The sequence below is a fragment of the Lineus longissimus genome, chromosome 8 (genome assembly GCF_910592395.1).
Source record: "Lineus longissimus chromosome 8, tnLinLong1.2, whole genome shotgun sequence".
NCBI lineage: Eukaryota > Metazoa > Nemertea > Pilidiophora > Heteronemertea > Lineidae > Lineus > Lineus longissimus.
In genome coordinates, this window is record NC_088315.1 from 6,355,554 (window position 1) to 6,380,772 (window position 25,219).

Here is a 25,219-nt window from a genome sequence, read left to right on the forward strand (position 1 = left end):
TTTCATCCGTGAATGAAGCCAGCTTTTCCAAGAAAAATACAAATAAAGCAACAAAATGTCCAGAAATCACATACGATTTCTGGCTAAAACTGTACTGGTGAAAAATGGTGAAGTTGAAGTTGCTTACCGAGCCCTTGATAGGTACGATCTGTCATTACCTGGTCCATAATTAAGTATTTTTCTCTGACTCTGGTGTCCGAAAATAGATTCCTACAATAGGCTAATGTGTAACATTGAAAACTTTCTACACGATCTTGTAAGAAGCTTCTTCTTCTTCTTCTATTGAATACTGGAACACAGTCTCTAGAGACTTTTACGTCCCAACGCATCAGGCATGCGTTTAAAATCTTGGTCGTTGGTAAAAGAAGGTGCTAATAAAATCATAGAAGCGTTTATCTTGAATCGAAAGATAATATAGATCCTATTGTTTATTTTCAGGATACTTCACAATGAAAAGATAATCGACGAGAATCGTAGGAACCAATACTATGAGAAGCCTGCCCAGTGGCGGAAAAGGATCATGTATGAAAGAGCCAAACGTATCTACAACTCAGAAATGCAGAGAAAGATTCAGTTTATTTCTAGGAAGAATAGGATTGATCCTTTCCCAAGATAACACTCCTGGATGTTAGACAATTTTCGAACTTATTTGCAAACTTTTATTTACAGGAAGTAGATCCAGATGACCATAAATGAAAGACTTATTGGTTGACTTGATACCTGATGCTTGAGAGAACTGGATTTTTCAATGCCAAAGGATTTCGAAGGCTGTTCCTGCAGGAATAGATCAATTGCAGCGATGTTAGTCTTTTTGAATACTCATAGGACTTCATATAGTTTCTTTATGCCAAGATAATAAGGTATCAAGGAAAGCCACTACATTGAGGAGTGCTTAAGACCAGCATGTTGCAACTTTGGACATGGTGGGCATCTATGTCTCATTCTGTCTACTTTGGTTCATCTGCATAGTGGTGTATTTCATGTGACCATACGAACAATTGATGTTGAAATAAAATTGATTATGATGTAAACATTCGTAATTTGCTACTTATTTCTTCTAACATGGACCGATGAACTGATCTCTGGAAAGTGCCTGGGTAATCTGGCATACTTTGGTTTTCATGTCAGCTCTTGTATTTCATACTTGGTCTGTCCGGCCAATCGCCTCAGTGCAACCTTTATATATTTCTCTCTTCACTTTCCTATTGATGATTACAGGCACACTCCTTGAGAACACTGGCACAGAAAATTGGACAAGAAAAACCTTCTTCTAAACTACAGAACCAGGCCTATGTCTCTTATAAACCTGGCTGTCGTCTCTTGTTCCTCCCTTGAGCCCCAGAGCTTAGTCTCCATTGATGCACCGTATGGCCATGTGGCCCGTCCCTCAGTGTCCCAGAGTGGGGAGTTCTGGCGCACATGTTCTGGTGTCTAATTCATGACATGAATAAGGCAAAGAAATTAAAACAAGTCCAGAATTATTCATTTCCAGGTCGTTCATTTTTATTGCTAAAAATCATGTGTGAAACCATTGAGACAAGTGTTCTCCATAGCACCAATTTGTCTTTGATTTCCTGGAGTCATTTATACATTATATACACGGAGACTATTTACACATTTTACACTGGAAAACAAATATTTACATTACAATACTATCAGCCAATTACCACTGTACCCAGTTGCTCATGAAGTTATTCTCCAACATCCCTATTTCACTAGAGACAAGCTAATTCAGTAAATTCCAGCTAGATATTGAAAGTCTCCATAGAACCATACTGGGAGAGCCAACTTTGATTGAGCAACTGGGTCATGGGATATCATCCAATTCAGAGAAGGAAAGAGCTGTAGAAAGTAAAACCCAAGAAACATCATGCTTCGATTGATTTTGGGTTTTGACGGCAACATCCATCCAAAGATATGGACAATGTCCCACATTTTCAAGCACAAGAACTTCAATTTTTCTTTCTTGCTATAATATGGACTGACACAGAATCTTCTACTCGCAGTTGTACTAATCCACATCAGATTTACACTTTGATCTACACACATACATTGTACCACAAAGTTTTGAATTACTGATGAATTAACCCCAATAAGATTTTGTTAAAATTATTATGTTATTAGTAGTGACAAGGAAATGCTTTAAACAGTTTATTACAAAATGTTAACATAGTTAGGCACAACTCCACTGCGTTGGTGAGATTTATACATGTATTTGTCTACGAAAATGTAAACATGACAATTCTGATTTGAAAAATTCACACAGCAAGTAACTCCCATGAAAGTTGCAGTGACAGAAAAACCTGGAACTTAAAGCTCTTTGAAAACATGCAACAGTATGTATACAGGGGGTATCACTGCTTTGTGGCATGTCTATTCTCCTGATAACCAATTGCGATCTTATCCCGACATGATCAACTACACGTCAAGATGGTTTTCGGCCCATCCCATCACCCCAAAAAGACTATACATATAACTCCCCACCACATAACCAAACATAAGAACTTGATATTCTGTTTGGGACCAAGCATCGAAATCTCATGGTAGAACCTGGTACAGAAATGCTAAAAAGACTACAGCAAAAGCAAGCCAGATTGTACCCATTCTATAGAGAGACAAGAGTAATTACCTGTTCTGGTTTCAGAAATTACCAAATGCTTCATTTCATGAATGCTATGTGCAAACATGTGATGCCAAACCTTATGGAACCAAGCATTCAATGAAACTTAGCGGCCAACATTTTCCTTATAAGTACCAGCAGCTGTCCAGAGGAAAATGACTCTCACTAGTTTCAGTTGATCAAGTCTTGCATCACTGAACCATGGGCTAACTTGCTGTGCTCTACCTAAAACTTATCTAATGAATGATGAAACCTAGTATGGGTATTATTCAATGGGACTGATGGCATTATGATATTTGATAACTTATTTGAAATATGTAATTTGTCATAGTAAATTGATATACATGTTAAAGCATATTCATGTTAGTTTGAATTTTCCAAACATACACATTTAGTCAGATCTATACAAGTCATACAGCTTTTTAAATATTGCAAGACATAACACACACACTTTATCACATAGCTTCGCTTATTATTACATGAAATAAACAGCACATTTTTCCAACACATGTATTTTCCCTTGTGTGGTAACTTCCGGGCAGAAAGGCGATTGTGTCAGGGGAAATGGAATTGCAAGAAAGATTAGGAGTGTCAAGCAATACACATTCAATGAAATTGTCTGAGAAATCTTAAACAGGAGATTAAAAATATATTATACATTGTAAGTTTAGATAAATATAAATAATATCATGAACAGAGAATATGGCCATAATAAGTTACTAGAGATCTGTATAAGTGAAAATCTGATATTGCACAGTTCATTTATCATGAAGTTTGCCACATAAGAAGCAGAGAACAAAACGCAACTCCGATTAAATAATGATGAAAAAGAGAAAATAGAATCAAAATCTGTTAAGAAGATCACTGCATATTAGGAGAAAGAAAGTGTTGTAAAGTGCAATTACAACACGAAACCTATCATCCCTAAGACCTCAAATGCAACCAGCTCTGGCAAGAGTAGGCACTTGGGGCCAAAGACAGAAACTGATTTATTGACGGATAAATCAAAAATTAATATTCCTGAAGATAATTTTTTCGCACGTTTCCCAATTTTCTATACGGCACTATAAGCGACAACTTTTCCCAGAGCCTTGGTTATTGGTTTACAGTACATTTGAGGCTGTGAATCTATTGGTGATAGTCAAGATACATGTAAAGAGCCTTCATCCCTTTGACCAATGTTCTTCACACTTATGCCTTTCTGGATCAGCGAAAAACTACGAAGCCAGCATCAATTTTCTGCTAAAACTATTCAAGACAAACTTTTTTGATGATATTACTCTACCTTTTGATCCAGAGGCTGAAAAACTCAATACGAAATTGTTGAAAATGTTCTCATTCTTGAGAGGCATAATCAGAGCAATTTCGTTCATATTTATTTGTGTGTGAAGAGCAGATCATAACCACAAAGTTAGCTCACCTCATCCAAATAAGAGTGAGGCACAACAGATTAGACAAGATACAGCCTTACTTAAGTGCTAGTTGCCCCCTCTAACAATGAGCTGAGGTATGGTATGTGATCTCAGTCAAGAGGAACCATCACGAAAATTCGAAAAGATATTGAACAATGATGGTAGGCTATCAAAAGACAATAACGAAAGCTTAAAATACCTAGTGGCTTTAGTGAAAGTCAGTGTACAATAAAAACCAGCATGCTGGTCTTCTATCAAGTATATAGCATACAAAGCACCCACTAGATACTAAAGAAGGAATATTATATCCCTTAATCTCCTACATATTTCTAAAGTGCAGCGTGTGTTGAAGAAATATTGCCTACAAGTATTTCTTCCTGAATTTACCGTTTCCTAAGAAAATATCAGATCAACAACAAGAATCTAACTTGACCAAGAATGAGATATATGCCTCGAATAACGAAAACACACACTGTAGCAGGAGAATTCATGCATAGGGAAAAAAGTAAACAATTTAAAGGAAGACTTCACAGGCAGGTGGAGTTAAGATATTAAGCAACAAGTGTTTCCCCGGCCTTTGAAAGGTTTAAAGAAGAGGGGAAGTTTTAATAGGTAATATGTATATGCAGGCACTATGGTCACACATAATGGCACATCTTTTTACTGACACTCACAATTTTTGCGTGCTTCACCATTTGAATGACCCTGACAGCAGTTCACGACTCCAGCAAAACATATTTTGCTTTTTGACAAGCCTGTCAACTGCTAAATTTTTTTAAGAATGCCAACAAAATTGACCCACTTTCTCATTCAGTCAAGTAGCTAAAATCACCTTTCTTTCAATCAAGACAACTTACCAGCAAGTTTTCTATTTCTTCATTAACTTAAAATACAATTTTATATGTATAACATATACTACAATACACAATAATCACAATTATCCAAAAGTCGAATCATGCCTCTGAAGATTATTTTTTAAACTCATTTGTACTATTATGAATATGATATTTCGTTTAAGAACAAACAGGAGATGGAAATAAGTAGTCGAATAAAACTCCGCCCATACATGTACATGTTGAAATTTGACCTCCGATTGCTTCTTCAGTTTTTGCGTTTTGCTCTCCTCTCACACATTGTAATAGCTTACAGGCATGAAATAATCCATAAAACCATTCACAGTTCAGGTAAATATTGTACCATTGGATTATGATCATTTCACAGCATACTTTTTGCATAATCTGTTGATGTCATGTTTCATAGCCTTCACTAATATTTTGCTCTCACCATGGTAACCAAGATGGTCACCGTGACAACAGTTGTCATGGAAACAACAGATCTATTTTTAAACCCTGGCAGGCTCTTATATCACAAATTCTAAACGGTAGTTTTGCCATCCCAAACAGAAATTGTGGCACCAACATGAATGTTCTTTCTGGCACCAATTCGAAAAATAACCTTGTTGCTATGGTAACACAATTCTCAAGACAATGCTGCGTATCCCTGGATACCAATTTGAGATGGTTGAGATGGCAACCCTATCCTCATGGTAACCAGAAGCATTTAACCATCCACTACAACAAGTACAAGTAGATTGTAACTTCTACAGCTTTGGTTATCAAAGGTTTCTATGGCAACACAACATTGTAGTGCCTGTCGTCCTCGGCAACCAGTGTGATTGTTGGGAGATTTTTCTGCATGTCTGATGGGTAGTAGCTGAGGAAGTCTTCACTGCTGTACTGTGATGGACGGACTACTTCTATAATCACACCAAGCGTATGGCCCAATAGGAACATCTCCACCTGAAGTTAAATTACAACATTTCAATTAAAATTGTGACAGAGTAGGCCCTACACGAAATCTTTGGGGGTTTTTTAAGAAGAAACTGATATTCAAATGAAAAATTTTGAAATTGATCCATCACTGATTTCTACAATTCGTTCCCAAGCCCTGGTCTAGTTGTAAGGTTGCCGATGGGCTGTTCATAACTTCTGTGACTGGTCGGATATGGTCGAGCAGACATTGCAAGCCTACCTGTTCCAGTCCACCGCTATCCCCGACCGTGTTTATATGGTTCTTGAAGAGCATCCTGGGATTATCTGATGTATCTCGAGCGTACATCAACCAGACAAAGACAGGAACTTCCCTGTCGGCTGTCATATCTTCATAAACATCAATGGCATGCAGCATCATCAGGAGCTTGACGCCCTCCATCATACGGATGTCAGTAACTTCGTCCCCATTCACCATCTTCATGAATGCAGATTCTCGATCTTGGCGACAGGTGAGGTTGGATACCTCGTTGAACTGTAAGACAATGAAGAAGTCCAATACAATCTTCTTCGGGCTAGGTTGCCTTGCACCAACTTTTACATGTTACAGAAATATCATCAAAAATCTCTTTGGCCTGGCACGGTCGACTTTCTGAATTTGCTCCTAATCTGGGCTCTATTTGAACAGAAACATGGGTCCAGATAGGTAGTAGCCAACAAGTCTCACTTCCCGGACATATCTTAATCTTGCTAACCAATCCAATGCACGTATCGGCTTGTTCATTGACTCTAGACTCACCATATTATGTAATGAAGTAAGGCAGTCTCTCATGTTCTCCAGGACGTCATTGGATGTTCTTTCAAGACGATTGGCAAAACTCCAGTCTCGTAGATAGGAATGCTTTCCATATAGCCTCTCCTCCAATGTCTGGAAAAAAACAAATCAATAATATATTGAATCATTCTTCTTTGGGGAACGAGTTTACAATCCCAGATCACACCCCAAAAAAAGGTCATCGGTTGACTAACCAAGCACCACTGTTCAATGGATTTATAGTTGAATGCGATCAAACTACGTCATTTCCGATCAGGGATTCTAAAGTTTAGCCTTCTTTGGCAATCACTCATGTGACTGTTTGCATGCCAGGGCAAGCCCAAGTGAGACCCCACCAAGTGAGAAACACGAGTCTTCACATGCGATGGACTCTATCTCTGGCCGAAGACATATTCACAGGGCAAATATTAACCAAATTGGTACATAATCGTAGTTGCACGTAAAAAATCTCAAACCTACTTGGAAGAGGAAGATTCACACCAGATTAAAAGCGATGTGTCCGTCTAGACATTTGGATTAAGAGTCCAACTCTTCCAAATGTTGTAAAGATTGGTAAGATTTCTGATGTTTACCTGAAAAGGGTTAACTTACCTCTAGCAGATTATTGAGACTTCCTACGTGGTTGAAAAGACCCACATTGTTGACGAATATCTGGAATAGGGAGGCTCGTATGGCACAATAGTTGTCTCCACGGATCTTTCTCAGATGCTGACAATTGATCTTGTCAGGGATGACATGGTAACCCTGGAAACCAAGAAGCAGATGTTAGCGACAATACATCGGTTAAATTGGTCTCCTAGCAACATGGCTCATGCCTGGGAATAGTGGAGGCGGCGTAGGACTTGATTGCTTTTTGGAGTGTGGTTCGAGGCTATATGTAGCACCTATGCAATGGTATCATGATAGTTTACAGTGGATCTTGTTCTGTGGCCTAACTCACCTACAGTTTTAACATAACTTGACAGAGCATTTCTCGCTCTTCAATGGCAATGCTGCAACTGGGATATATTCCAGTAAAATGGTGACGATATTGTAACAGTATTGCGTTTGATTATCAGGTTATTTTCTGTCATATGGCACATAACAAACTCCCCAGCCACCTGATCTGTCAGTCAGTTAGACAACTTCATCTCGTCAATCGCGGGTGAGTACAGTGAGTGCACACTTTATGGCAGTGTGAAGAAGAATGCCTTCACTGCTCTCAGATTTGAATCAATATTTTGAAGGACTAAGCGTGTCAGCTTCACTTACTTTGATTATATTTTTGGCAGTGACAGTGTTACCTCTCCATTCTTGGTCGGCGTACGTCAGGATATCAAAGAGATCGCCAACACTCACAGGCACGCTACCTTTTGTGGACCTGGTGGGACCTGGAGAAGAGACACAATGATACCGAATGATAAACGAACACTGTTAGATCTTTCTTCAAATCTGAATATATGTACTTTTGCTGAGCTGAAAAAGGGCGAAAATAGTGGTTCTCGTCTCTGAACCAAAGAAATTTTCAAAAATTATCCTTATTATATTAAGTTTCAGATGATATACAACACTTTTCAAACTGCTGCCTTTTCTCTCTGAAATCTTCAAAACTTTGAGTGCAATTTTCTTGTGAAATCGACTATAGGGTTAAATGTGGTACCGATACCGAACATAATTATGACAGCAACAGTGAAAGCCCCAGGTAAAATATTTGTGTGAACAGAGCTATCGACATGAGAAGTTTCTCAGGCATATGAATGCACTATCCAAGGGAGAAATGAACAACAGGTAGAGATATGCTTTCCCAACCAGGAATGTATGTACAGTCTGTTTATAAAGTACATGGCAAACATACATTTTTCGGGAAATGTGAAATGTTTGCAAAGCGAAAAGTTTCACGGTTCACAGTAATGAGATGATGCTGATGATGAAAAGAACATGACTAATGACACAAAACAAAATATACAACTGGCTGGTACGACCTCCCCCTTCTGCAACAGACTACTTCACAAAACATAATATGAGTTTTTGCTTCGTAGAAAATACAAGTGAAATATCTAAAAAGAAAAGGTGATGAGTGCAAAACAGGACAAAGGCAGCTTCAATGTGTTGTCCTGCCAATGGCCAATCAAATGAACAGCAAGGGAAAAGCGCTGCCAACCACCTCTCTAACCACCTGGCGGCACCTATAGGCAGCAACGGAAGCCAGCACACGTAATATTATTGGTGCCGTAATCGTACCTTGTTCGGACGGGACAAGTGCAAGAACAAACAGGCATAATTAAAACGGTGCTTCCTCTTTACCTGTTTCCTCTATAAAGACGCAGCATGCAGAAATTTTGAAATAAATTTTGAAATAGTTAGGATTTTTTCATGAATCTGAAGCTGAAAAGAATTCAATTTTAAATATTTTTTATAACGTGCCCTTCTTTGGCCAAAACTGCTGTTCCCTTTCAAACAAATTTCATGGCTGCTCACCTCATAAAGTCGCCATTAACGATAATTCAATGAAGTTTTGAGATAAATCTCGCAAATCTCTTTCCCAGGGATAATTAGTTTTTAATGACAAAGAAGTAAAGATCTACAATGGCTGATTAATTACATGCAGATGATTAAACGAAAGTGACGGCGCCATAAAGATTGGAAAGGATATTGGAGATGAAAAAAGAGCAATTACTTTGGAAACGGAGGTGGAGTCTAGTCTAGCAAGTGTGGTGCATCAACTATGAGAGCAACCACTCCCCCACATAAACGTAATACAGACGACGCACAACACAACAAATGACGATTAATAATTAACCCAGCAACACCAAAGGCAATATCAGAATTCATTTGAAATGAAGTTTTGAAAATCAACATTTTACACAAAGCAAAAACACTGACCTTGAAGCACACAATGACAAATATTTCAGACAAAAATATTTCTTACATTTAGTTTTTATCAATATGACATGAAAAATGTCAATTTCTAAATCTTTTATGCTTATTCTTTAATTTTGATCTCCAATCAGTGCTTCACTTTTTCATAATTTGATAGTTTTTCTCATGCATTTGTGATAGTAATCAGTAATTTTTTCAGATAGATTTCAATTTCAATATTGAATTTTCTCCCATGTACTTTTTGTGTCTGATGTTTTTGAGCCTTGGGGCTGGGGCCTAACCACAGCACAATAACCGATCTATTATTATCAGAGAGAAGATGGTTAAGGGTGATAAAGTACCTATATTATGCCTTGTCTAGTAGCAAAACTGCGGGAGGGGGCGGGGGTCTTGAGTGTGTCAACAGTTTTTCATGGGACCGCGATTGGGTCATCACGAAAAAAAGCTACGTGAGCATCCTCGGCTAAAAATGCGACTCGTGCTTCGTCACCTAGAATGTAAACATGGGATGAGATGATGAATGCGTTAGAGGAAAAAACTTGGATGGCAATGAAAAAGATAATACAACAAGAACTTGATAGACTCTAAATCCTATACAGGCCCCTACTGGTTAACAAAAGAATGGAACTTATCATGTTGATGAAGATACAGGAAACTGAAAATGCTGAAAACCTGGCTTACGCATTCCAAACAAATGTTTGACAACATATCTATATGATAGATAAGGGGTGTCCAAAGAGAAAGTGTGGTCGAGATAATCACAAAAGCTCACAGCTGACAAGACAAGAATTAAGACATCAAGGCAAAGTGACCACAGACGCCATTTCTGTTGATACCTTTTGGATATCAACAAATGCAAGTTTTACTGTTTACAGCCTATGATTGACTTGTGCCAACACATGTCAAATTCAAGCCCTTTTTGTGCATGCAAATTTGAGTAGGATCGAAGCACACCTGACATAAGTGAACAAGATCCAGATCAGCATTTTCGAACCATTTGTCAACACCATGCCAGGCCAAACTAACCAAATACTAACCTGATTGACTGTTTCCTGATCCATTATTATTGGTGATATCACTTGGTTGCTCCTGGTAATCTTCAACCGGTCTATCTTCGACCACTGGACTAGCTTGTTTACTGCTATCGCAACTGGGCATGCTCACACCACAAGACGACGAAGACGTATCGTCTGGCGACTGGGCAAGTGGAAGCTTCTCAACGTATTCTTGCGTGAGCAATTGTTTGTTTATATCTGTCTTTTTCTCGTCATGAACATGCACATGAACATGAACATGAAATTTATCATTCATTAACTGATGTTGGACTTGAGTAACAATGTCTGAGGTAGCTAGTCCGCGTTGGGGCGACTGGCGAAGATCACGATCGCCAGAGACGCTGGAAGCTCTTGAACTCCGCAAACTCCCACTTCGGTTGTATTTCTTGAGCACACTGAAGGTACGATCTAAATCTTCAGGTTCGCTGAACTGATCCAAGTCTAAATCGATATCACTAAAATCAGGATCTTTCCCTAAAACTTGTATTTTATCATCCATATCTGCCATCTCCCCTTTAAGGGCAGCTAATTCACGTTCAATCTTTTCAAAGTAACTGGCAACTGAAGGCACCGATTCACCATCACCAAAAATGTCACTATCAGTTGTTTCGATTCCCGATAAATCATTATAATCTGATAATTGCCTCTTGTATACAAGATCAGCATCCGACGTACTCCGTATTTTTCTCCGCACCTGCATTGGCGAGTTGTTTTCCGACGAGGTTTCATAACTACGGCGCAATCCTTGCGGTCGCTCGGGCAACTGTCGTCGCTGAACATTCCCCTGACAGTCACCACCTTCCAGTGACAGTTGATTTAAACTATCTGGAACTTTGACTTTGACGTATGATTGTTCTTTAGTGTCATCACAGTTCATAGGGTATTCCTTCAATGGTGAATACTGGAAGTTTGGATCGCCTGGAAGTCCCGACGCTTCATATGCTATTCGATCTGGGTCATAACGATAATTTTTCTCATATAATGACCCGGGGCTGAAGTTCCCCATCATTGAAAAATCTCTTGAGATGGTATCTTGGTTTTCGTCTTGTAATGCGTTATCGACCTCAGAATAGTCTGCGCTGGCAGTAGCACCACCTGCCGATAGGTACTTAGTTGCGAAATAATCCATATAAGTCGCCCCGGTAGAATTGGGGGAAAGATCGTCCAAAGGATCTCCAGATTCCTCGTTTTGCTGTCCATTGTGTCCCTGTGAATGCAATCCACGATTTTGACCATACCTCCCCCTGCGATTACGAATATTAACTCCCCGGGGAACGTTGACATCTGTTGATGATGTTAAACCTCCACCCTCCGGTCGTGTGGCTGAATTTGCAAACCGCACATTATCTTTGTATTTTTCGTAATAAACGGCATATTTCCGATGTTTTTCTTCCGATATTTGGTTACCCATGGTTCCTCCGGCCGCTAGGTCGTTGTCGTCTTCGCTGGAAGTCTGGTCAGAGTCTTCGTCATCGGAGTTCTTCTGGAATAGAAGACACGATATGATGAAGGAGGATCCTATAAAATTTTGATATTTCTATTTTCACGCTTCTTGATAGAAAAGACGGGGAAGTAATTGCAGATCAGAACGTCGCGATAAATCTTAATCAAGCGAACGAACCCTCAGCTAGTGGATGCCTCTGTACACCTCAGTTCATTTCTGAAAACTCTAGTGGACTGCAACAAGTACTAGGGGCAGTGTTAATTAAAGGCCCAGTGGTGTGGGGGGGGGGGGGCAGGGGCAACAAAGGACAAGTTGTCAAGTGGTTGAACCCTACAGAATGGAGATTAACATTACAGGGGACCCTGTAATGTTAATCTCCGACATGGATTCTGAAACAAAGAGTCAATTATGTTCATCAATACAAGCATGAAAAACCAATTAACACACCGTCACAAAGACCAATTTAATGCATTTGTTAGATCAGGAAGTGGTTCTCCGACAGTTAGGCAATAATTATGGTCAAACAAACAAATGAATTGTTTGTAGGCTTTACTTCGTCATGTGTAGTCATAATAATGAACTGTCTGAATGATTACAATATTCATAAGCTCATAACAAGAGGCCCAATAACCCCAGAGCTCAGCTGACCTACTTCAATGGTGATGATAATAGGACCTTTCATGACTTGACTGGACCAACCTGACTAGACAAGACTCGACTGAAACACCGAGGACCAGGCTACTACTCAACAATAAGCTCCTAGTTGTCAGAGCAGTTAGAAGACCATCCAGGGAAACAGCCTTCAGAGCATAAGATCATTTTCTGCAAGGGAAACCTTATTATGCTCAGGAGATGCAGACCCAGACAGACTTGATGAGTAAGAGCAATTTGCATGCACAGAGCCTGAACAATGACTCATAGACTCATAAGCAGACTCATCACACTCTGACATTCACCTTCAAACGTAGTGAGATCACATGTGTACACTACAATTCCCTGGATCCAAGCTGGAGAAAGCAATGATTCATGCGGAGGTAGTATGCATTACCAACATGACCAAAGGAACAACTAAAGCAGCCTTCAGTTGGTCTCATCATCAAAGAAGACTTTGATCAGGTTAGATCTGCTGTAGCAAACAAAGCTGGTTCAAAGTGGTATTTGCAGGGGGTTTTCGTGTTTGACCCCTGCAAACATCAATGTTTGAGCAAATTTAGCATGGTTGTGGCTCTGCTTGCAGTTGCATGAATAAATCCACACAGCAACCAAAGATTTGGATTCTAAAAACCAGTTTCCTTGATTTTCAAATACTGAAGCACAAAGCCCAGTTGATGAAAAACGTGCTGATCTGCCTTGTACTTCAAAGCTACCAGACCAGAGGAAAGTTTTTAACATCCTCAGAAAGCCAATCTTTCTGTTCAACGACCGCCTACTGTGGAAATGCCAGACAAGATAATTCGGAAAGAATGAAAAACTTCCAACCCTGACTGATTACCACTGATCGTAATTACGGAATGCTGTGCGCAAGTAAGCTTATAGAGTTTTTGGTCATGGAAGCGGGACCTCAAACCTACAGAAACATACCTCAATCAGCGGGGGCACAACTTGTTTTGTTTACTCCAAATTTCAACAAAATGAATACTAGAGCGGCAGTACCAATACCAGCATTAACATCAGGAGATTCCATTAGAAATGCGTGATGCTTTGAGAACAAGCCAGTTAGACAAATAGCATTTCAAATTGCACAAATTACATGAAGTTTTCACCAGAAGACAAGATTCTGCGCAGCAAGATATGATGTGAATGATGCCACACAAATTTTTTTTCAACATCAGATTAAATGTAAACATGCTCTTAGAAATCTGTCTGATCAAAGTAACTGAAATCTGTCAGAATTCCACCACCTTTAGTAAGGATGGTGCCAGTATATTAAGAAAGGTGCCTTTTTCTATCAAGAAATACAGGTGGTTGTTTTCTACTAGACCCAAGTAAACATCCAGACGAGATATCTTACATCTATGTATCGATTAATAGAGGTGACCTTTTATTCCAAGACAGACATGATAAAAAGGTTTATTCCATATAAACTCTTATAGAATAAGAGCAGCGATTTTTTGTTATGGTTTTATATTAAGGGTCATCATTGCTGAGTAATGATATGAGGAATAGTGTCAATTCTCTCTCTTCAATCATTTGTGCACGCTAGTACGCAATGATGCACATAGATGTGTCTCCATCTTTGGCCAGAGGTAGAGTGCATCTCTTGCTGCTCGTGTTTCTACTTAGTGGGGTCTTTCGCTTGCCCTGGCAAAGACAAGGTGGTGCCTCAGTCATAATTTATTTATTATGTCTCATTAGAAGGATGAGGCAAAAGTCTTGCTCAAGGATACATAGATGAAACGGTGTTGATCCTTCCAAGAGTCAAACCCACAACCTTGCCAATATGAGCCCAGTGCTCTTACCAATACCTTCACTCCAACTGATCAGATAAGGTTGGACAAAGAAGAAGATAAAGCAAAGTTCCAGCTGAGGCAAAAACCCAGTGGGCTAGCGGTAACTTCAAATCTCTCCACAAAGTTATTCCCAGCGTAAGGAATTCCACACCTTGCAGACTTTATCTAATCTTTTTACAAGAAGCGCCAGTTGTTAAATTTCACTGCTGCTTCATATTCTTTAACATGCTTTTAAATAGCAACACCTTTAGTACCATTATTTTCGGTGATAACTTCCACCCAAAGTCATTTTGCAATGGATAATCTCCCAACCTTCTATATTCATCTGATTCCAAATGTCATAGAAGGATGAGTTATTCTTCGATGGTGCAAGCTGTGCGAGAGGATACCTTTCTGAAAGGTTGAGGTGGGGTCACACAGGGTGTCCGTCTATCACTTCAGTCAACTGGACTTTGGCCAATCAGTAAATTCTATTCCAGAAATGTCGGGGCGCGAGTGTACATCGGGTAAAAGCGTTGGCGAGAGATTATCTTCGTAGCCAATTTGGGACTGAGGAAACAATCTAGACGGATTAGAACAGGGTTATCAGCGACCCTGACTGAGAAACATTCAATTGAGTTTGGACATCTAGATTGGGACCGTCGAAAAGATCAGGGAAGGTCTGTTCATTAGTTCATGTCCGAACACAATCACACTATGATGGTACTCATCCTTCTTGGGACATTGCTTTTGCAGTAAACAGCACACTATGAGATGCGTCATTGTTGACCTCAATGTGTCTTTTCATAGAAGCATGGTGATAGAAGTGACCAGTTGGATGTAGGGGGCCTGAATGTGCTAAAGTGCAATTTTATCCGATATTCATACTTACGCTTGGCCTTCGACTGTGTCGTCTGCCATAAGCACGTTTCTTGAGATTGGATGAGGAATTGGATGGAAGCGACTTGTCTGTCGGGCCCCACCATCTGGCGGCGATGCGATTGTAGAGTTTATACAGCAGTACTGAACCAAAGCCAATGCCGAATCCTAACAGACAGAGAAAGCTGGTGGCTTTAACTGGAAAGATAGAAAGAAATCATTTGAGTTATTTGTTGAGCCGAAGAAAATGGCTTAGACAAGAACTTGTTTTAACTGGATTGATTCTCTATAATACACATTGATCATTGGACACATTTGATTTCCACCCACTATCTTGGTAGGAGAGACATGGACTCTGGAAAATCAATAAACAAATATCCAATATTCACGGCAATCATCCCCATGATGAGGTGCACAATTCTATTTCCTGCTTCATGATCGGTTTTCCAAAGTTGATAAAATCTTGTCCACATCATAGGGCCAGAACTTCCCGGTCATAGCTACTTGTTTTGGTCCTTGAAGTAGGTTATCTGCAGTCAAAAAATCGTTGACAATAGACATTCGGTGTCGGGGGTTTCCCAGTCCCAATCTTGCCTCACCAATTCCAAAAGTCCCACCTTGTATTGCAATATTTGTTTGAAGTGTATAGCCAGAGGGCATTGTGATCTCAAAGTCTTGTGTGTCCAGATGCTGTTACCTCGATGTTATTGTTTCATGTCACAACTTTACCACTTGGTATTCATATGGATGAGTTCTCCATAATCGAATGTTTGTATAATACGAAACTGAGTGCTGAGGTTCTGGTAATTTTGCTCTAAAGGGTTAGCAAATATTCAGATGATGAAGGTACTTGAAATATTGATTTATAAATGTAATTAATTGTCTGGGTATCCTTCTAATCTTATCGATTAGATGTCACCCAGGATATTTTACGAGATGAAATGAATCATGAAAATAGTTATCGAATTTAAACTAGGTGTGGAATAATAACAAACGATTATTATGAAATGCACGATTTTGTCACGATCATAGGATGCCTACCAAATTGCGTATTGGAACCTGCATGTTGAAAGATACTTCTTAAATCAAGGCTAATTTGACATCAAACGTTGCATAAGTCAGCCATTTTGTTTCCCCACTACAGTGCTCTACCACCAGGGGCGCTGATAGAGAAAGAGGCCAAATTCAATATTCTCCTTTCTATCAATCTTCGATCAGAACCTTTGAATTGATGACCGGTAAACAAGCAGATTGCCTCCCACCAATAGAAACAAGAGGTACATGAACTACATGTACACACAGCTGGACTAAAATACAGTTATTGTTAATCAATGTCTAGCTGCACTGAATTATTCAGGCTTGCCATTTATACTGCAAGCACTGTATCTCCACCACCACACATAATCTCCATCTTAGCCAAGCTCGTCTATCAACCCCAACATGCCAATGGGATCAATGCCCACAAGCTGATCTGGGCTACATGATCACCAGGCCATACCAATCGCTAGGATCGATGGAGAAATTTCCCCATCATGTGACTTACGAAATGACAAGCAGCACCGTTGCTTTGAGATGACATTTATCAAGTGGGGAATTTTTAACAACGAGAATTCCATCTCTCAAGCATACAGGATCAAGAGTATAGCCATATGAATAATATGATAGTGATGTTTAAAGTAAAAGCATTAGGCAATGACACACCATGACGTAGCCCAGTAAGTTATAAAGATAGGTTTTGAAAATATTTCCAAAAACAGCTCCATTTTTTTCTAGCTGAATATAAACTCTCGGGATGTCATGATAGAAATGGTAACCGGAAAAACGCCGACCGACCGACCGACCGACCGACCTACTCGCCGACTCTGACAACCTCACTTACGGCATCCCATTCGCGCCTCATAGCCCGGTAACCGGAAAAACGCCGACCGACCGACCGACCGACCGACCGACTGACCTGCCAACCTACCGTCATATGCAGTATCCCTTTCGCTTCTATAGCACATGTATCTGTGTAGTGCCCAGCGCAATGGACGTGATGGAGTCGGACGTGTCTGACAGCAGCATCTCCAGTCAATTATACCGGGAAAACGAGCCCACGCGGTAAGGAACTGATAACGATACTCTAAAGATATGCTTTGTCAACATGGTCGGTGGATATAAAAACATGATTTGGGCCTAATCTATGCACTGTAGTTTTTCTACTCGAGTGTCTCGACCGATGCAATGCATGAACTGCAACTTTGTTGTCATTTGACCAGCGCACGTGCGCTTGTTTACAATTTCATTTCACGTGACCTGCTATCGTGGATTGGATATATCACATTGACTTATGAGACCTGCGACTCAACTACGAAACTCCTTGGGTTGGTAGGTGTCGGAAGGTCGGTCGGTCAGTCGGTCGGTCGGTCGGTCGGTCAGTCGGTCGGTCGGTCGGTCGGTCGGTCGGTCGGTCGGTCGGTCGGTCGGTCGGCGTTTTTCCGGTTACCGATAGAAATCTGTGACAGAAGTCATGTTCTCGTGACTCTGTTGCAGGTTGCAGTGACTAAAATTGCTCGTCTGCACAGCACTTTAGTCAACTTGTGTGCTCGCCCTTTTAATTAACTCATAAACAACCAACACTGCAAGTATGGTGATTCTTGCAATTAGCTTGACTGTACAGCATCATGAATTGAGCTGTCCTACATAAATTACGTACATCTATAGCCTAGTTCCAACTAAATTAACGGCAATTATATCAAAAATTATCCTATAGAGACCAGGAGGTCTCATGTATTCTTTATCATTATTGAATCTACCATGCTTTTATACATGTTCTATGAAATTTGTGGGTAAAAAAGTTTGCAATGGAGTTGATATGAGGACAGAGCTGTTCATTATGCTATACTGTTGAGTTCATGAGGGGAATAACAGCATTGTCGATTGTTAATAATCATGTATCTCCTACAAGACAAGGACCTATCGCTGACATATCAACAGTATGATGTTGTTGACTGGGGCAGATGCTTATAAGTTGCCTGACGAAAATGTAAATTACACCACTTTAGTGACAGCTGCGAGATGAGTTATTCAAGTGCACCTTTTAACTTAAACATCGAATTAACTGCAACACATAACAAAGAAAAACATCAGAACTACTTTTGACACATGCCATAGTATGCTATTTCACAATTTTCGAAAATATGGCGGCAGAATAGAAAATTGAAATTACTCTGTTACAGGGACTGGGTAGTCAAAAACGCCTCATGAACCAGGAACTATCAAATGGCCATGAATACTTTGAGTCTACACTGTACAGTTTTAATTTCCTGCATAGAACCAAGCTCAATGTTTGTCTGAGTAATTTTATGCCCACCACATCAATATTTGAATTTTCAGAGCAAACAACCTCAAGTGAGTATTTTGTACATGACCAGATTTAATGGTGTTTTTGAATACATTCCGGTCATGCCTTGCCAATATCTTCAAATCCTTAAAGGAGCAGCAGCAGTGGAAGGACAGATACCTCAGTAGAGTGTGCTATATAGGCAAGTGTGCACGAGAACATATTTGAATATCGTTCATGTCAAGTTTTATATGCATCGCAATAAAGCCTCATCTACAGGCTCTATGGCACAACCACTTAAAACTATGTCATTTTGAGGTTAAATTCAAGTCACTGATCCATGCGCGGGGCACTATTAGCAGAAGTAATGTGTGGTGACGTCAATCAAAGTGTCATAAGACTTGGCACACGTTGTTGGCCATGTGAGAGAGTCAAGGACATGGCTAGTTTAAGATAGATGTCTAATCTAAACCCCTTAATGACATCACTTCACAGCATCCATGCATGTTTCAGCCGGACCAGCCCAGCAATGCCGCCCTTTTCCTCCTAAAAGCACAATGTGGAAACCTTCTGCAATCACCTACTGCATCTACTGGTACATTCTTCTACATAAGGTTATTATTAGATTTCTATCGATTTTGCTGGAACCAGAAACTGCATACAGAATCATTGATTTGAGAAAGTGTTATGCATCCCATGAGGTGAAAAAGTACATGAAGCATTGGATCAGTTTTTAAATGTCAGAGAGCAAATCTTTCTATGATATTGACAGAAAGATCATTTTATATAAGTTCAATGATGAATCCAATGGGAAAGTGTCAGAAATATTGCATTTCAAATCAGTTACATCAAGATTTCATCTTCTAACAGTCGATAGCCTGAAGGCCCTTTCTTTCTATATTTTGATACAAGGCTATATTACAATGAATATGAACCATAAACTTGGACTTTGGAAAATTGATTATACTGAATTGTTTTCATTTTCACATTGAAAGAGATTTGAACTTCTCTCAAGGCAATCTATAAGGTTTTTCTTTTTCAAGTGCAATGAATCATAAAGTCTTTCCGGGTGGGAGTCCTCTGCCACGCAAATATTTGACCTTTCCGAAATTCCGTTCACAATGACGTTAGGATAATCTCAGATCTCTAAAAGGAAATTAATCTCAATAATGAGTTAACCTGAGGATGACTAATGACACACAATGACCATGTACCTTGTACCACGATCAAATTCAGTCATGTCACATGCATCAATCAACGAATTCAGCCAAGAAAATCAAAAGCCCAAAATATTTGTCAGACTCGCCCCAAATGTGTCGGATTCACCAACAAATTCCATGTGAACATGTGACCTTTGTGATCTGAATATTAATTTGGTTTTGTTCCATAATTCAGTTCTCCCTGGCGAGCTTGGGAGCATTCATTGTTGATAAGAAGGTTTTGTTATGTAAACACTGTAACACAATGGATGCTCCCTGAAAAACAATCAGCGTATAAACAGATAACATACATCTGATTAGAGAGACATATTTTTTAATCGTAAAGCTGTGCCTTTGGCTAGAAATACAGACATTTGCTGAAATGAATGACTCATATTCTAGCAAGACTAGACAAATCAAGAAATACTCCCCTCGCATATCGGCAATGTTCATCGGTAGCAGTATATGGCTATGCCAGGAGAAGCTATGGAGGAGTTAGCGCTAGAAATAACAACAAGGTGAATGGGATATGCGGAAAGCTCTGTTTTCACCATGCATTTAACTTGGTGAAGCAAAGATCAGTGAAAATTTACTGAAAATTCTGTGCTAAATGCCTCAAATAAGCAATTGCCAGAGAGCTCTCTCTTTGATTGGATCCATCTTATGAAAGATCATGGAAAATGTGAAGGACCCGTCAAGGGCAATGTAATTTTATGGGTATCTTTACAGTTTTGGGGTGTTGAAATTTTCTCTGCTCAGGACTTTCAGAAAAGAGATATAATATGATGAAAGGTATCATATTTGTAATTCAAATGGTAAATTGTCAAAACCTGATCACAATTATTTGGTACAGAGGGGAAGCAGCAACATGCCATCTTTGGGGCTATGTGTAATTATGATTGAGGAGAGAATTTAAGGCGTGACTGAATGGCATTTTAAACCATGAAACTAACTGAGATTGACACATACAAGTCCACCTACCCTGATCCGATTCCTGAATATCAATGTGTACATAAGTCTTTCCATTATGAAGTACAAACGTAATAATAATATGGCGTTCACAAAGAGGCAAATCCCAAACACGATGAAATAAGCCGTTCAGCATCTTCGAAAGCATCCTGTCGCTCCTTTGGAAGACTTCGAGGTAGACCTAGGGCAGGGTACGCCAAGCCAGGAGACGTTTGTAAGATTTCCTGACCGGCTCTCCCCTTCTGGCTCTACCCTGGCTCTCCGTTACGACCCTCGGTGTCCATTCATTGATTATGCAGTCGACTCTGACTGTACAGCCGGCTTGCTCGCTCAGTAATTGGATACTGGGTAATCAATAGTTGGATGGAAAACATGGAATATAGTCTAGCTGGCAGGTGGAATACCGTAAAGCACTTTTGTTAAGAATTGGAACAGACTCGGTATCATCTGCTTTGTGGTTTTTTATTGTTTGATGAACGTTCAGGTATGCCGGTATCAGCAGTCAGAATGCAAGTAATGAGGGCTTATCAAAATAATGACTCAAAACCACCCATAAAAAAGCTGCAAAGATTTCTCCTCATCCTTTATACTAAAAATGATATTTACAGTTGCAGCCTTAATTCTCACCTTGAAAGCCTGTGGCTCAGCTGTGTATCCAAAATAGCTTTAGTCCCTCAACTGAAGCCATGCAGATAAGCACACATCTTGACCAATATGAATGATCTTGATCAGGATGGAAGTTACAGGTCCATGACCTCAGTCAAAGAGCTGCTAGCCTTCCACAACTATGCGTAGCTTATGCTAAATCGGGCTATTTTTGGCCAGCCCAGAAAAAGTAGACAAAACATTGCCTCAGCCTGCAACACCTGTGGCACTTTTTGCCACCAGATTTCACCAGTACACTATGAGTATGATGTTTGGTCACTTGGGAACAAATCTGAACGCAGCATATAACCCTTTTGTCAACTGATCACACAGATCCGTCACCTCACAAAGGATCAGAATAATTTTTTCACAAAACAAAGAAGCCGGACCTCAGCATCTGGGTTATCATTTGGACAAATGTTTCCATGGAAACCATTGTCGTTGAGGCTTTTGTCACAAGAGCTGTGACAAAAAATTGTCCATTCCACTCATCCAAAGTGTGAAAAATTTGTGTTTTCTTAGTCATTTCACATCCTCAGTACCTCATAATAACCAGTGCATTTCAAATTATCACCATCAGCTGAGAATGTTAGAAGGGACAGCTACATAGATACCATGAACAGCTAACTTTATATTCTGTAATATATTCTTTATTGACAATGATGAGTCTCTTATTAGCCTGACTAGATAATTGCATGACCATTATCGAGACCTGCATGACGACAAACCATGTAACGACTAGATTACATATTTTATGACAAGCACTTGAACACTCGTGACATATCAGAAATGTAGAGACAACATGCGACGACGCTGATGTCAAACAAGGGTCGTTGGAAAATTTGGAATAGATGGAATGGAGAACTATATCAAAGCAGACTACTAGTTCTACCTATCGTATGCAGGAATAACTAAGAATCAAGCTGTTATCTAAATCTCGGGAACTTATCATTGGAAATGTAGTATTTCACTTTCAGTGTGGTAACTGTCAGAAATTCTAACCTGTTCTAATACCTAAAACTAAAAGTGCAAGTGAGTGAGTGGTTAAAAAACGCCCAGTAATTCTGTTTAAATTTGATATTGACAATACATGTAACTCCACATGAATTGAATACGAGAACTTCATTCCCGACCATTTCAGTTTTGCAATTTTTTGGAGGGAAACTCAAAGGCAAATAAATTCAACTTTATAATGCATTTTTACCATCAAATTTTGGAAGCAAAGTGGGAATTTTGTCTACTGACAATTGAAAATGAACAAATTATCAATTATTGTTGGTGTAGCCAACAGTGATAACCACTACTTTGTGATGGGTGACTATGAGACAATACAGAAGTACTGGGCTTAAGTGGTTATTCCTCAACTACATGTACAGTACAACACAACCTCTCAAACTCACCAAAATGGGTTTAAAATGAAAGTCTCATTCATGTGACACCTCACTGCGATATTTGCTGAAAATAATGAAGTACATGGAAATTATAAGAACAACGCACCAATAAGTGGGATGCACCAATCCCGAAGCAAATGAAAAGGTCAATCACAATTTCTGTATTGGGAAAGTGCAGGTGAAATATCAATGACGATCATGGGGTGTGGCAAGATATGTTATAATATGTGAGCGTCTTTGCCATTACATACCAGAAAATCTATTTTTAAGTGTCAATGGAGTTTTACACCTGGTGTCATGCCAATAGACCAATGTTGCATTCAGCAGAAAATGCTCAAGTTAAATGAAAATATCATTATGATATGTAGACATGCCATTGCATTGACTCATTCAGCAACTTAAAGGATTGATACACTCATAATTCTGTTCACTTGTACGGGATCAGTGCTCACCTGCAGCAGCCCATATCATGCCAACCACATCAAAAGAAAGACTATCTTCCATGTAAAACCAAACACGAAACCATCTTCAGCCAGGTCAAATTATCTTTACATTATTGAGGCAGCATTGGAAATGGCTAAGATATTGCAACCCTTAGTATCTTCAAACAGAAACGGAGAGAGTTTTGTCTCAACCAAGGAGGTAAAGCACATGATGATAAAGGGCTGTCAGCATCCAAAGTGACACAGTTGAAAATTAGTCACTGTCATAGAAAGGGTGTCTGAATGACTGATGCACAATCTATTTGAATTGGTCAGTGTTAGAAAAATCGTTAAAAAGTCTATCACTTACCAAAACGACCATGCTTCCACATCATCTGCACCCAGCATGACAAGTCTACCGTAAGGAAAAAAACTAAGCTACTTTGCAGTAACTGTACGTGCTTTTTACAAAAAACAAATAATCCTTCCCCGTAGATCAGTGTACAGTTGTAGTTATTGTACGAGTTGACAATTGAAAAAGTGGTCCCCTGCTGAGGCCATGAGCACAAAATCACCAGGCCTATACCATTACCAACTCCCAGCACAAACACAGACTTTTGCAGCTGTCCTCGGTCATTTTATCATATTTATGCGAGAAAACTTCATTCTACGTACATTTTAGTACACAGGTGAACTTTATTGATTCAAAATGAAACCAGTACATGTAGAAGCATAATTTGCCCGGGCTTTTCGTACAGTGACAGCCAACAGGCCCAAAAATCAATACTATTTTGATTCTGGAAGTTAAATAGGCCTTGACATCTGATTACAGAACATTTAGATACTATCAGTTTCTGCTATTGCAATTACAATATCATTTCATTATTGTATAGCTGGGTGTATCTAGTGTTCAGGAAAGTAATTGATAATAATGATGACATAAAAAGTCCCCTGTTAACTATGCCATTGACCGCACACCCCCCATTCCCTGATCAGGATGAACAACAGATTTTCAATTCATTTTAACCTTTCCATCGACTTGAACTGCTGCATTCCAAAATTCTTCAACTATCAATCACTGTTCACCATATCCTAGAAGGGTAGCAGTACTGCTAATTAACCCTCCTTGGAATAAGTATGTGCACACAGGTGTATAAAGCTCTTGCCACATTGGTCTTGTCCGATAAGTCTCACAAAGAAGCTTCCAACATTTCCTCCCCAAGGTCAATGGCAGGATGATCAGCTCTTCACATCAACTTCAGATATAATTGCTATAAAATCACTTCCTTGATTCACTCGTACGGATCGTATACACAATTTTAAGGCAGTGAACTGGTTCACCATACCAAAGCCTGTTGTACAACCATGGCATGATAATTGGCTGCCATGACAATAAACCAAACTCAACTACATGTACTTTCGATAGAATATCATATATGGGCATCAACTAACACACCTGCCATTGTCAAGCAGTGCGAGAAGTGCAGAAACAGAAATTTTCAGGCCAATAGCCGTTTACTGATGTTCATGTACAGTATCACGTACCACTACACAAAGTTTCAAGAAGCTAAGTTGCTGTGAGATGTGAGAGACCCCTATTGGCGACTTTGTGTAACTTTACCTTGCCTGCCTCAGCCTGGCTGCTGCATGCCTTGGCCCTTTATTGCTACATCTTATGTCGTATTCATCGAAAATCAGACATGGAAATCTATTAAACCGGACTTACTTCGAGATTTTGATGACATCCGATGCCCATTTGGATTCCAAATCAGGTGATTTTGATCGCTTTTGATGAGAACATAGGAGGAAGTTTCAAGCGATTTGGCGATTCCTCGATTTGCACATCGAGAGGGATGTCAGGGTTGTCCTAGTAATAACAGGTGACGTCACTATGAAGATGGAATTCTATTTATAGGAAGATACTCACCAGATGTAAAACTATCCTATTTAAAAAAAAAACAACCTGTAA

At 39.6% G+C, this 25,219-nt stretch overlaps 2 protein-coding genes across 4 annotated transcripts; one reads left to right on the top strand and one right to left on the bottom strand.

Moving 5' to 3' along the window:
• Positions 1 to 1,031, top strand: LOC135492737 (small ribosomal subunit protein bS21m-like). Its single transcript, XM_064779353.1, has 2 exons — positions 1 to 141; positions 439 to 1,031. The coding sequence occupies exons 1-2, from the start codon at positions 56 to 58 to the stop codon at positions 614 to 616; spliced, it is 264 nt and encodes an 87-aa protein (XP_064635423.1). The 5' UTR covers positions 1 to 55; the 3' UTR covers positions 617 to 1,031.
• Positions 1,032 to 1,478: 447 nt separating this feature from the next.
• Positions 1,479 to 25,080, bottom strand: LOC135492082 (uncharacterized). Of its 3 annotated transcripts, XM_064778237.1 has the most exons (9): positions 24,977 to 25,067; positions 22,838 to 22,892; positions 15,316 to 15,500; positions 10,533 to 12,033; positions 7,888 to 8,006; positions 7,228 to 7,380; positions 6,601 to 6,729; positions 6,064 to 6,336; positions 1,479 to 5,831 (listed from the first exon to the last, which is right to left on the bottom strand). In XM_064778237.1, exons 4-9 carry the CDS (start codon positions 11,959 to 11,961, stop codon positions 5,658 to 5,660), a joined length of 2,277 nt encoding a protein of 758 aa, XP_064634307.1. In that variant the 5' UTR covers positions 11,962 to 12,033; positions 15,316 to 15,500; positions 22,838 to 22,892; positions 24,977 to 25,067; the 3' UTR covers positions 1,479 to 5,657. The 3 variants fall into 3 exon arrangements, with proteins under 3 accessions (XP_064634307.1, XP_064634305.1, XP_064634304.1); XM_064778235.1 differs by lacking the exon at positions 22,838 to 22,892 and having other exon boundaries at positions 24,977 to 25,080; XM_064778234.1 differs by lacking the exons at positions 22,838 to 22,892; positions 24,977 to 25,067 and adding an exon at positions 20,805 to 21,106.
• Between the last annotated feature and the right edge of the window lie 139 nt (positions 25,081 to 25,219).

Excerpts from the sequence above, each read along its gene's own strand:
- LOC135492737 (XM_064779353.1), top strand. The coding sequence starts at position 56 with ATGTCCAGAAATCACATACGATTTCTGGCTAAAACTGTACTGGTGAAA. Across the intron at positions 142-438 it reads GCTTACCGAGCCCTTGATAG|GATACTTCACAATGAAAAGA; the intron begins GTACGATCTGTC and ends GTTTATTTTCAG.
- LOC135492082 (XM_064778234.1), bottom strand. The coding sequence starts at position 20,940 with ATGCTTTCGAAGATGCTGAACGGCTTATTTCATCGTGTTTGGGATTTG. Across the intron at positions 12,034-15,315 it reads GACACAGTCGAAGGCCAAGC|AAGAACTCCGATGACGAAGA; the intron begins GTAAGTATGAAT and ends CTTCTATTCCAG. Across the intron at positions 8,007-10,532 it reads ATCAGGAAACAGTCAATCAG|GTCCCACCAGGTCCACAAAA; the intron begins GTTAGTATTTGG and ends TCTCTTCTCCAG.